A 13,587-nucleotide genomic window follows, 5' to 3' on the forward strand; every position below is an offset into this window, starting at 1 on the left:
AAGGGCATAAATGTTTTTGAAGATTTGATCTACATTTCAAAATTACTTTCTAAAAAGGTTCAATCAATTTGTACTTATTCTTGAAAAGTATGAAACTGCCCCCCATGTTGCCATTCCTTGGTTAATACTGGAAATACTGTTTTTTCAAGTTTTTATTTACTTATTTGACAGAGAAAGGGAGAGAGAGCGAGAGAGCACAAGCAGGAGAAGGAGAGGGAGAAGCCAGTTCCCTGCTAAGCAGGGAGCCCAATGCAGGACTTGATCCCAGGACTCCAGGATCACCTGAACTGAAGGCAAAGACACTTAACTGACAGAGCCACCAGGTGCCCCTAGAAATACTTTTTTATCAGTTTGCTAAGTGAAGATGTTCTCTTAGTATTTCAAGCCACATCTTTGATTATAAGTTTGTTGACTATTATTATTTCTTCTTCCTCTTTCTGTGAATTGGTTATTTGCGGCTCTGGCTTCACAGCTTTTAGTGACTAATTTTCTCCACTCCAGCCCCACCATTTGTTATATGCAACCAATAGATGAGTTTGAATCCTTTGTCTTATTCTTTCAAAACACTTTTTTTGTTCTCTTTTAAATTTTGATGGTTTCTTTTTTTGACAGCAAAATATTTAAATTTTTTAAACAGTTAAATCTATTGATCAGTTGTTTTCTTTTTCTTTTAAGATTTTATTTATTTATTCATGAGGGACACACAGAGAGAGAGAGAGAGAGGCAAAGACACAGGCAGAGGAAGAAACAGGCTCCATGTAGGGAGCCTGATGTGGGACTCGATCCGGGGTCTCCAGGATCATGCCCTGGGCCAAAGGCAGGCACTAAACCACTGCGCCACCCAGGGATCCCTGATCAGTTATTTTCATTTCAGATTTCTTTACTAAACATAGCAAGTCCTTCCCTCTCAGAAGATTGATAAATATTTCATTTAAGTGTATTTTCAATGGACAAATTACCCCTAACCTTGCCTTCTCCCTAGAATATAGATGGCTCCGCCCTTTTTAATATTTAATGTCTGATTTTTTTAATTAGAGAGAGAGGGAAGTGGGCCAGGGGGAGAAGGAGAGAGAGAACCCCAAGCACACTCAATGCGGGGCTTGATCTTAAGATCCTAAGATCATGACCTGAACTGAAATCAAGAGTCGGCAGTTAACCAACTTAGCCATCCAGACACCCCCTTCTCCTACTCTGCTTTTTAAGACTGTAAGTTTATTGGTTTGATGAGAATAATTGCAGATTCTGGACTAGACCAACATTTCAAGGCCCCAGATTGTGGGTGAAGGCTTCTGAATAGAGACACAATGGGTAAATGGTGAAGGCTTCTAAATAGAGACACAATGGGTAAAAAGAGGTGCTCCTAGAAAGCCAACATCCCCTTCTTCCTACATCTTGACAGCAACATCAAATTTTACTCTGCCATTGCAGGAACACATGCAACTCTCCCTCAGGCCCAGTCCCTGTTTTCCTAGTTTGCTCAATGACCAAGTCTACTATCATTTTCATAAAAGGATCCTATATTTTGCCCTAAAAATATAATATTTTTGAAAATATCTCTCATTTTCTCACATTTCTTACCCATATCGATGACGACCCACATCACGGATGAGCCTCTCAGAGAGGTAGGCGCCAATTCGATCCAGCTTCTCTGGAGCTGAGAGGGCATAGAAGGTCAGCTTCTCCATGTTAGTCTTCACTAGGCCATCCTGTAAAAGACAGGCCATTATGTTGCACCATGACCATTCCATGGCTAGAAGGGTTCAAGTCTAACGGTAAATAATATGTCAATTCAATAACCATTTTCCAGAGTGCCATTCTGTATGTGACAAATCCCGCTATGTGGGGTCAGGGATATAGAGATGGTTAAAGCATCATTCCTGCCTCCCAGGAACTCACAACTTAGCCCAAAGTGTGCCAGCTATAAATTAGAATAGTGGCATAAATGTATATATTATGTATATATATATATATATGTATGGGGGTACATGTGGCTGTGTATATATATGCACCTGTATATATGTGTGTATACGCGCGTGTGTGTGTGTGTGTGTGTGAGTGAATGACAAGGCTTCATTGAAAGCAATCAGAATTAAAATGTACTGGGTATCCAGCACCAAGACATGAACAGGAAAAGAAGGCGGCTCAACAGCAATTAGGAAATTTTCCAGCGGATGCTGGAAGTATGGCCCTTCAACTGTTCATCAAGAAGATGTCACTGATTTCTGGAGAGCAAATCAAAAACATCAGATCCTGACATTTCCAAAACCACACAACCTGTCATGCAGCCTGAGCAGGGAGGGGCGGCTGGGAAGCCGAGAAGCCAGGCCTTCTGCGTGCGTGAGTTCATCCAGACACCTGGCAGCTGCCAGAGGGAGCCACAGAGAAGACACGGGCTCCTGAGCCAAAACCCAAGAAGGGAAGTGCTCCCACTACACAGCAGGGAAATAGAACCATCAAGAGAGTTTGCTCAAGGCACCATCACTCAGAGAGGAGACATGAGTGAGAAGGATGTCTCAGTGGTACAGCAAAGGCTCAGAGTGTGCCAAAACCAACTTCCCAAGCCCTCTGCAGATGCCAAATCTCCTCAGCCTGCAGGCCCCCAGCTGGCTCTCCCCACTGACCAGAGTCTGAGCAGGCCCACAGGCAGGGGCCTTCCCCTCATAGCCTTGGATGGGGTGAGGCGGTAGGAGGTGATGCCAGGGGGAGGTGTCACCTACCTCGGGATCTTCAGGGAAGATGTTGTCAACCAGCCTTTTGTACCTGGGGCGCAGAGCACCGCAGCAGCCACACACACCTACAACGGCAAGAAGATAAACCTGTGAGTGTAGCCTCCCAGGCAGGCTGAGGGGACTTGGGAACCAGGCCAAGGTGGCTTGTAAGGAACCAAACCCATGTCAGGAAGCAGAAAGATCCCTCCCCTAGAGTGCCAGGGGCCCTGGAGTGACTGTCTCCCACAGCTTGCCCACATTCCAAACATTTGTCCTTTGTGTTTTGCGTCTTTTGTTTGGGGCTCCAGCGCAGGAGCATATGTGAGCATGATACCAGCACTTGTTCATGAAGCCAGGTGTGGAGGAGCGCTTTGAGGGCTGGGAGCTCACCTAAAGGTCAGGTGCCACCCCTACATATGTTCCTGGCACATGGGCGGGCATGTTCAGGTGGACACACACACACACACACATGCACACACACTTTTGGGGGCAGGACTGCAAACCTGCCTCCGGCAGCCCAAGAACCTCCCCTGGCATCCTGAGAAGGTGGACACAACTTGGAGGCATGCTTGTTCCTCCTCCTGCTCCTCACTGGCACCCCACTTCTTCTATTCTCTCTCCTCAATCTCCTCCACCATCCCATCCCCTGGAGGCATTTCCATTATAGAATGTTATATGAAACTATGATAAATTAACATGACTATTAATTATTAACATTTGAAAATGCATCTTTAATGCGGTGTAAGGGTGGTGTTTCAGGGTGAGGTGGGGGTCCTAGCGGGCAGCCAGGCCATGTGTGGTCCTCCAGGCCAGCACCCCCACCCCACGAAGTGTTCACCAGTCTGTGGCAAAAGACTAAGAACAACGTGGTACACTTTTAGAAAGCTGAATCTCTTCCATGGAGGAGACTGTCTGACATGACCTCTTTCTTTGTCTTCAGGTGCTTGAGATGGTGGTGTTAGGAAGTCAGCAGTAATAGAACAAACCTTGGGAAAATAAGAAGCTGACTCTTGTAGGTCCCACCATCAAAACTTTCAGTGGACAAAGGAAACTGAACCATCTGGGAAGCGCTGCTGCTCTACCTTCCTCGGGGGCCCAGGGATCCTGCCTTTCACATCTCAGCCGCACCCCTCCCTGTCCCGTGGGGGGAGTGGGCCTTGTGGGGAGGAGCCGAGGGGAGGGCAGGGAAGGGCCTGGGAAAGTCCACCCCTCCCCAAAATAATTGCTCCCTCATTCTCCCAATTAATGCTTAATTCTGCTTGTACAAACTTTCCAGTTGAAATGCAAATGCACCACAGAAGGATCAAGCCTACGGGTCATTCAGAAAAGAATGAATTACTTTAGTGGGAATTACTTTAATCACACAAAGAGCTTTACAGCTTCCGAGAAAGGCAGCTTTCTGGGAATTTTGATCGGAAGGGGGTGCAGGGCAGTGGTGCCAGGAGGAGGAAGGAGCAGTGATTTGGGCCCTGGGGTGACTCAGGTACAAAGGAATGGGTGCTTTCTTGGGGAAGCCAAGGGGTGCGCCAAAGGAAGGCAAGATATCACATAACCGATTCATGTCACCCCTCATGGGGAGCTGTGTGCCCCCAACAGCACCCCCACCCCATGCATGGGGGGCAGTAGAACTGAGCCACGGCTGCAGAGCCAGGCTGTCCAGGTTCAGTCTCACTGGGTTGGCCTGGCATCTCCTCATCTCCCCTCTGCCCATGCCTGGGGGTGGCGGGCGTTAGGGCTCTGGATGCCAGCTGGGGCTAGTTCTCATGAGTGAACAGCACCCAGGGGTGGCGTTCTCTGTCTTGGGCCTGCAAGCCTGGGATTTAAACCCATTCTCCTTCCCCCTTAGGCCACCTTGACTTCTACCCAGGGCAGCTGTCAGCAGGCTTCTTCCCGAGACACCCACAGGACCTGCCCTACACTCTCCCGGCAGCCTCTTTTGTCACTGTCCCCAGACCAGGAGCACCGGGCCTTTGTGTCTTAAGGGAATGAGGAAAGAGCAACAGGAGAAGCTAGGGTGACAAAGCCACAGGGCCCGTCCCTTCCTCAAACATCTCTGAGAGGCCTATGAGACAGGATCTGCGCTGGACAGAGGCCAACTCATGGTTGCTAGAAACTCAGGCTTGTTGAGGAAGCACAAGCCAATTTTGGGTACTCAGGGCAGAAACCTCTGTGCAGGGACCCTGAGGGGGCGTGGGGTTCTTGGTGTTACCAGGGGGACCAGGAGCTGCTTCCCACAGGCAGCAGGCCCAGTTGTAGTTTGGTTTAGGGACACTGGCTCTGTTTCTTCCCTGTAGAAACCAGGCAGCCTGTTGGTCTCCTGCTCTCTTGTGTTCTAGAAGGAATAAGCCTCAAGCTACTCTTCTGCTCCAGCGCCTCTGCCTGGAATGCGCCTTTCCCAGCACAGAGAACTCAAGGAACCACCAGGCAGGGCCCCACCCACCCCTCTGTGGGAACCAGTCACATTCAAGGCCTTAGGGCACTTACCCACCAGACAGGAAGAGGTAAAAAGGCCTTAAAATAATAAGAGAGGAATGCAGGTGCCCCCTCATCAGCAGAGCTGGCATTGCTTTCAGGCTGCTTCCTTTTTTCTTTTTTTAAAGATTTTATTTATTTATTCATGAGAGACACACTGAGAGAGGAAGAAACACAGGCAGAGGGAGAAGCAGGCTCCTTGCAGGGAGCCCGATGTGGGACTCGATCCCAGACCCACATGCCCTGAGCCAAAGTTAGACGCTCAACCACTGAGCCACCCAGGCGTCCCTCGGGGCGCTTCCTGACTGCTTCTTCCTAGTCTGTTCTTTCTTTCCGACCTCCTCAGACCCCTTGAGGGCTCTCAAGGCAGAGTGGTCAACAGCATGGGTTTTCATTCATTCTTTCTTTCTTTTTTTATTATTTTATTTTATTTTATTTATTTTATAAATATTTTATTTATTCATTCATGACAGACACAAACAGAGAGAGGCAGAGACACAGGCAGAGGGAGAAGCAGGCTCCATGCAGGGAGCCCGACGGGGGACTCAATCCTGAGGTTCCAGGATCACGCCCTGGGCCGAAGGCAGACGCCCAACCACTGAGACACCAAGGCATCCCATTCTTTTCTTTTTTTTAAAAAAGGTTTTGGGCAGCCCAGGTGGCGCAGCGGTTTAGCGCCACCCGCAGCCCAGGGCGTGATCCTGGAGACCCTGGATGAGTCCCACGTCGGGCTCTCTGCATGGAGCCTGCTTCTCCCTCTGCCTGTGTCTCTGCCTCTCTCTCTCTCTGTGTCTCTATGAATAAATAAATAAAATCTTAAAAAAAAAAAAAGATAAACTCAAAATGGATGAAAGATCTAAATGTGAGACAAGATTCCATCAAAATCCTAGAGAAGAACACAGGCAACACCCTTTTTGAACTCGGCCATAGTAACTTCTTGCAAGATACATCCACGAAGGCAAAAGAAACAAAAGCAAAAATGAACTATTGGGACTTAATCAAGATAAGAAGCTTTTGCACAGCAAAGGATACAGTCAACAAAACTCAAAGACAACCTACAGAATGGGAGAAGATATTTGCAAATGACATATCAGATAAAGGGCTAGTTTCCAAGATCTATAAAGAACTTATTAAACTCAACACCAAAGAAACAAACAATCCAATCATGAAATGGGCAAAAGACATGAACAGAAATCTCACAGAGGAAGACATAGACATGGCCAACATGCACATGAGAAAATGCTCTGCATCACTTGCCATCAGGGAAATACAAATCAAAACCACAATGAGATACCACCTCACACCAGTGAGAATGGGGCAAATTAACAAGGCAGGAAACAACAAATGTTGGAGAGGATGCGGAGAAAAGGGAACCCTCTTGCACTGTTGGTGGGAATGTGAACTGGTGCAGCCACTCTGGAAAACTGTGTGGAGGTTCCTCAAACAGTTAAAAATATACCTGCCCTACGACCCAGCAATTGCACTGCTGGGGATTTACCCCAAAGATACAGATGCAGTGAAACGCCGGGACACCTGCACCCCGATGTTTCTAGCAGCAATGGCCACGATAGCCAAACTGTGGAAGGAGCCTCGGTGTCCAACGAAAGATGAATGGATAAAGAAGATGTGGTTTATGTATACAATGGAATATTACTCAGCTGTTAGAAATGACAAATACCCACCATTTGCTTCAACGTGGATGGAACTGGAGGGTATTATGCTGAGTGAAGTAAGTCAGTCGGAGAAGGACAAACATTATATGTTCTCATTCATTTGGGGAATATAAATAATAGTGAAAGGGAATATAAGGGAAGGGGGAAGAAATGTGTGGGAAATATCAGAAAGGGAGACAGAACGTAAAGACTGCTAACTCTGGGAAACGAACTAGGGGTGTTGGAAGGGGAGGAGGGCGGGGGGTGGGAGTGAATGGGTGACGGGCACTGGGGGTTATTCTGTATGTTAGTAAATGAACACCAATAAAAAATAAATTAAAAAAAAAAGAACTAGAGGGCATTATGCTGAGTGAAATAAGTCAATCAGAGAAGGACAAACATTATATGGTCTCATTCATTTGGGGAATATAAAAAATAGTGAAAGGGAATATAAGGGAAGGGGGAAGAAATGTGTGGGAAATATCAGAAAGGGAGACAGAACGTAAAGACTGCTAACTCTGGGAAACGAACTAGGGGTGTTGGAAGGGGAGGAGGGCGGGGGGTGGGAGTGAATGGGTGACGGGCACTGGGGGTTATTCTGTATGTTAGTAAATTGAACACCAATAAAAAAAAAAAAAAAAAGGTTTTATTTGGGGATCCCTGGGTGGCCCAGCGGTTTGGCGCCACCTTCGGCCCAGGGCGTGACCCTGGGGACCCGGGATGGAGTCCCAAGTCGGGCTCCCTGTGTGGAGCCTACTTCTCCCTCTGCCTGTGTCTCTGCCTCTCTTTGTCTCTCTCTGTGTCTCTCATGAATAAATAAATAAAATCTTAAAAAAAAAGAAAAGATTTTATTTATTTGAGAGAGAGAGAATGAGAGAGAGAGAGAGCACACGCATGTACATGCACCAGCAGGCGGAGGCCAGAGGAGCTGGGGGAGGGCAGAGGGAGAAGCAGACTCCCCACTGAGCACAGAGCCTGCCCATAGGGCTCTATCAATAGGACCCAGGAGATCATGACCTGAGCTGAAGTCAGGCGCTTAACCGACTGAGCCACCCAGGGGCCCCACAGCACAGCTTCTACTTAAATCCCAGGACGGCTACTTCTGAGATGCATGACCTGGAGCAAGTGATGACACCGCATTGGTGAGTGTCCTGGGCTTGTGGCACCAGGCTGTTATGTTGGGAGGTCAAAGTGAGTTGGTGGCTGCAAAGCCCACGAAGCAGGGCCAGGCGGTCGCAATCAGTGAAGGCTCACCAGTACTCTCCTCCCTTCTGCATTCCCCACCCCCGGGGTCAGCCGAGCCCTTCCACCACTGCCCACTGCTCTGTGCTGGCTGGTACAGCGTAGTGGGGCTTGCCCCATTGACCAAGGCCCGTGGACACCCAAAAAGGCCCGAGAAGTGAGGCTCACGGCAGTTCCTTCAGCTCAAAGCTCATTGGGTCTGTGGATCTGAAACATGAACCGCTTGCCCAAGGCAGCTCTCTGTACTTGCCTATCACAATAACTTGACTCCACCTCCAAGGACTGGCTAGCATCTTCCCGAACCGGGCGTCCCCAAACCTTCTGGCCTCTGCAAACCCCAATGCAAATGTGACACACCAGGTGCTCACTCAACAGAGCAGACTTGGATGCTGACTGGATAAAGCAAGACTGTTGTTGGAGAGAATCCACAGGCCTGGCCCTCGGAAAGTCAGTCACTAGCATAGCAGTTGCTGCATGTTGAGATGGAAACAAAGGGGCCCCATGAGAGAAAAACTGGTTTTTTTCCCCCTTTGCTTCTTTTTGGGCTCTATTCTTTCTAGGACCTGCACCCCCACCCCATTTTATGCAAGCTTTGTAATGCAAATAGCATATGCCCTCCTTGTAAGGGACAAGGAGCTGATAGATTTCTCTAGAAGAGATAACATCTAAGGAAGGATCCGGTGAAAATGACCAGATGAAGGTATCATTTACCCATTCCAGACCATTGTCAAGGCCCCTGGCTCCAAGGAATAACACCTGGTTCCTAGTCTTTATTTTAACTGATTCCCAGATGCCTGCGAGGACAGGTACACCAGACTACCATCCTCAATAAAAACCCGCAGACCCAGGCAGCCCTGGTGGTTCAGTGGTTTAGTGCCTGCCTTCGGCCTTTGGCCTGGGGCGTGATCCTAGGGACCCGGGATCAAGTCCCACGTTGGGCTCCCTGCATGGAGCCTGCTTCTCCCTCTGCCTGTGTCTCTGCCTTTCTCTCTATGTGTCTCTCATGAATAAATAAATAAAATCTTAAAAAAAAAAAAAAACACAGACCCCAAAGAAAGGCTCATGTTCTTCTCCTTTCCAAGCCATCCCAGATGGTCCACCTGTTTCTGCTCTCTCTGCATCTTCTGGCTCACTCCAGCCTGCCAGCATCACTGTGGCGGAAGTGAAGTGACTGATCAATGAACTGACCAGTACATGGGGATAGAGCAGAGGTCTGGAGAACAGAGCTGCATCCCCAAACCACATTCCATGAAGCTCTAGTTGTGAGATGCTAACAAGCATCCCTCAGGAAAAGGGTCTAAGGACAGAAAAATGTATCAAATTGTGCATGCCAAATCTCCCGATTTCAGACTCATGGTGCAAATTAACATACTAAAGTCTCTGGAAAGTCACAAGGTAAAGGAACCTGTTGACATTTGTCACACCAACATCTCATTTTTTGCAATTACAAATATCACTGTGATGAATACTTTTAACATTCTTTTTCCAAGGCATATGCACTGCCTATCATAATATACTATAATACAATGCTGTAAATGTAATACATTGGAAATGGTGCTAATTTTAGAGTCTGAAAAGGACTGGGTTCAAGTCCTGGTTCTGTTGCGTTGAACTCTGAGTTCAAGTCCTGGTTCTGCCATTTTATCTTTGAGACTGTTTCCTCATCAATACAATAAGAGAAAAAGTTTCTCCCTAAGATACAATGCTATGACCACAGTCCCAGAATTTACCACAGATTCCAGAAAGGGAGAGATCACCTAGAGTTCTGATGGCTAGGGGAAGGGCTTCTCAGAAGAGAAGGGACAAGATGTGGGGTAGGATTCACAGAGGTAAAAAACACAATGGGTGCTTTATTTTTTATGTGCCAGGCTCAGTGGTAACATACTTTACTAGTGTTAACTTATTAAATCTTTACAACAACCCCATGGGGTGGTCCTATTTTGTCGCCACTTTACAGACAGGGATACTGAGGCATCAGAAGGTTAAGTTACCTGCTTAGAGTGACACAGCTGAGAAGTGGCAGACCAGGATTTGAACCCCAAAAATCCAGGGGCCATGATGTTAACTATCATGCCAGAGAGGGGAGGAGTTGGCACCGTCATGGAGCTCAGAAAACCAGGGGCTTATATGGAAAGAGAAGAACCATCGGGGCAGCACATCCTGAAGGGAACCAGAAAATGTCACCCTAAAATATGTCTCTTTGACATAAAAATTATTTTGAACTGAAGGCCATCAAGAAGCAATAAATGGGGGCACCTGGGGTGGCTCAGTTGATTAAGTGTCTGCCTTTGGCTCAGGTCATGATTCAGGGGTCCTGGGACAAGTCCTACATCAGGCTCCCTGAGGAGCCTGCTTCTCCCTCTCCCTCTGTTGCTTCCCCTGCTTGTGCTCTCTCTCCCTCTGTCAAACAAACAAATAAAATCTAAATAAATAAATAAATAAATAAATAAATAAAATCTAAAAGAAGCAGTAAACATAGAAATACCTCCCCCTTTCCTACATGAAGGCAGAAATGCAGAGAACGTACCAGAGGAATCTGCAAACAAACTTTATAAAGCTAACCCATATTTTCCTAGTTACTTCTTCACCATTTACAAGTAACCCAAGCCCTTTTGTTTTGTCAATTCTTCACAAATTTTTTGTGTCTGTCTAAAATATATGAAAGCGGGTGGGAGTGAATGGGTGACGGGCACTGGGTGTTATTCTGTATGTTAGTAAATTGAACACCAATAAAAAAAAAAAAAAAAAAAAAATATATGAAAGCTTTCTTCTGGTCGCCTGGTAGGTTCTCATTCTCTGATGAAGGTCCCCACCTTCCTCTAAGACTTCAAGTGAATTTGTCCCATTAATCTCTGTCAGTTTCATTCTCACACCCAGCCCTAAGAGGGTCAAGGGAGACTTTCTTCTCCCCTAAAACCTCAAGCTGTAAAGGGCATGAGTCATCTGGGGACTTCACTAAAATGCAGATTTTGGTTCAGCCCACAGGGATGGGGCCTGAAACCCTACCTCCCCTCGGCCACCACTGCTCCTGGTCCACGGACCGCACTTTGAGGGGGAGGCACCCCAGCACCGCGGTTAAGAATTTGGGCTTAGAGGGTCACTTGGGTGGCTGAGTCGATTAAGTGTCCCACTCTTGATATCGACTCAGGTCATGATCTCAGGGTCATGAGATGGAGTCTGCTTGGGGTTCTCTCCCTCTCCCTCTGCCCCTCCCCCTGCTCACACATGTACTCTGTTCTCTCTCTCTCCAAATAAATTTAAAAAAAATTTTTTTAAAGATTTTATTTATTCATGAGAGACACAAAGAGAGGCAGAGACATAGGCAGAGGGAGAAGCAGGCTCCCTGAAGGAATCCTGATGGGGGACTCAATCCTATAGGACCCCAGGATCACGATCTGAGCCAAAGGCAGATAGTCAACCACTGATCCTCCCAGGCGCCTCCTCTAAATAAATAAACTCTTAAAAAAATAATTTGGATTCAGGGGTCAGACGGGCTTAGGTTGAAATCCCATCTCTTCTTGTTTCTGACTGTTTGACCTGGAATACGTTCCTTAACCCAGAGCCGAGTTTCCTCACATGACAAATGGAGCCAGCGATGGCCCCTGCCAGGGGACCGAGGTGCGGATCTGGCCACCACAGGCCCACCGCCTCTTCTCTCTTCCTCAACTCGCTTGAAGGGAAGACACGGGCGGCCAGGCTGGGCCAGCCGAGGACAGCTTTGTGCAGCAGGCTGGACAGCTTAGGTCGTGCCTAGGTTACCAGGAAGCTCTGGGAGCCGCGGGAGCCGGGGGTGACAGTGACGATCAGCCTGGAGGTGGCATGCAAGACTGGACTCAGATTTAAGGCAGAGAGAGTGAGTGACTCGCCCCAGGTCGGGGTAACCGCCTGCAGTGAGGGATGTCATCGGGATGGGGAGGAAGGGGCGGAATCCGCAAGACTGGAGACCTGCGGGGAGGAAGGGCGGATGGCACTAAGGGGGACTGCGGGCTTTCCAGGACAGTGCCGGGACCTGGGCTGAGCTGGGAGGCCGGGGGGCGCGGGGACTTCGGGTGGGATTGCCCAGGAGGGCAAGGGCTTGGGAGAGAGACCAAGGCTGGAGCTCGGAGGCTGGTGGGCCCAGACACCACCGACCACCAGTGCCATGAGCCGGGGTCCGATTGCTCAGGGCAAATGGGCAGGAGGAGCAAAAGGCAGAGCCCCTGAAGACGGCTGCCTTGTCCTTTCCCTCTGCCACTTTCTTCCTGTTTTCCCCTCCCACTAGTTTTCTGTAAAACATTTCAACTTTTCCTCATTTTTCTCCCCTTCCAAACGCCCTCCAGCTAAGGCATTTGGGGCCTTCAGGCTGCTTGGTACCAGAAACATGGCCTTATTAGCATGCTAAAAATCAAAATTCCCTCAGTAATCTGATTATCTAATTCACAAGATGCAGTAGCTGATAAACAGGCTTCCAGAGGGCATATGCATCTTAAAAAAAACCAAACCAAACAAAACTCTAAAACCAAACAAAATCATGTCTAACAGTAGAATCGTAGAGGCATGGGGCAGGGATAGGATGTTTATATGAGAAAAAGCAGTACACAAGTGTCTATAAACTGATCTGTTGTGTTGGACACTGGAGTTTTTTGTTTCTCAATCCTTTACATACATAGTTCTTAAAAAAATTTTATTTATGTATTCATGAGAAACACAGAGAGAGAGGCAGAGACATAGGCAGAGGGAGAAGCAGGCTTCCCACAGGGAGACTGATGCAGGACTCAATCCCAGGACCCTGGGATCACACCTTGAGCCAAAGGCAGATGCTCAACCACTGAGCCACCCAGGCATCTCTGCATACCCAGTTTTAAGGAAAATTAGGTAGAGAAACAAAATTAATAGGTTTGTTCTTTTGGAGCAGAGAGGAAGTATAGAAAAAGTGAAAGTATAGAAAAAATGTTTTGTATGTTTTTAAGCACAGGGTGACTTTCAAAAGAGGATAGGATGGACAACTCTGAAGCCATACAGCTGACCATATCCTGGAGGAAAGAAACACAAGAACAGATCGCAGAGGAAAAGAAATCTAACACTATTATGTACTGTCTTATCTGCTCCAGGTTAGAAAGGGACCAGTCATATAATGAAAGAGATTTTTTTGGAATCTCAGCCAGAGGGCAGAGAGCCTTGAGCTGCACTCTACACTTCCTGGGTAAGTAATCAGAGCCAAAAGCAGAAGATAAAAGTCCTCTCTGATAAGGGGGATGTCTGGCGAGGCTTGGTCAGGACCCCCTGGCCTCTGGGTGCCATACCAGCTCAGGAGATGATAGGAACCCACAAGCACCATTAGAAAGCTGCCAACCAGGAGATGATGAATTCAAAACAGCCACAACTGGGCCAGGGGTAAAAAAGCCAAAGAACAGAAGACATTTAAAAGAATTTGTGGGACACCTGGGTGGCTCAGTGGTTGAGCATCTGCCTTCTGCTCAGGGCGTGATCCCGGGGTCCTGGGATCGAGTCCCACATCAGGCTCCCCATGGGAT

The 13,587-nt window shown here is 47.8% G+C and overlaps 1 protein-coding gene across 3 annotated transcripts in view; it reads right to left on the bottom strand.

Moving 5' to 3' along the window:
• The window catches only part of EFR3B (EFR3 homolog B), a 95,397-nt gene that overhangs the window by 51,602 nt on the left and 30,208 nt on the right, over positions 1-13,587 (bottom strand). For all 3 annotated transcript variants that reach the window (XM_077843891.1, XM_077843890.1, XM_077843889.1), the window contains exons 2-3: positions 2,718-2,794; positions 1,579-1,706 (exon numbers count right to left, since the gene is read on the bottom strand). In XM_077843891.1, the coding sequence (XP_077700017.1) occupies positions 1,579-1,706; positions 2,718-2,794 (205 nt within the window). The remainder of the gene's footprint in view (positions 1-1,578; positions 1,707-2,717; positions 2,795-13,587) is intronic.

Source organism: Canis aureus, chromosome 12 (genome assembly GCF_053574225.1).
Source record: "Canis aureus isolate CA01 chromosome 12, VMU_Caureus_v.1.0, whole genome shotgun sequence".
Taxonomy (NCBI): domain Eukaryota; kingdom Metazoa; phylum Chordata; class Mammalia; order Carnivora; family Canidae; genus Canis; species Canis aureus.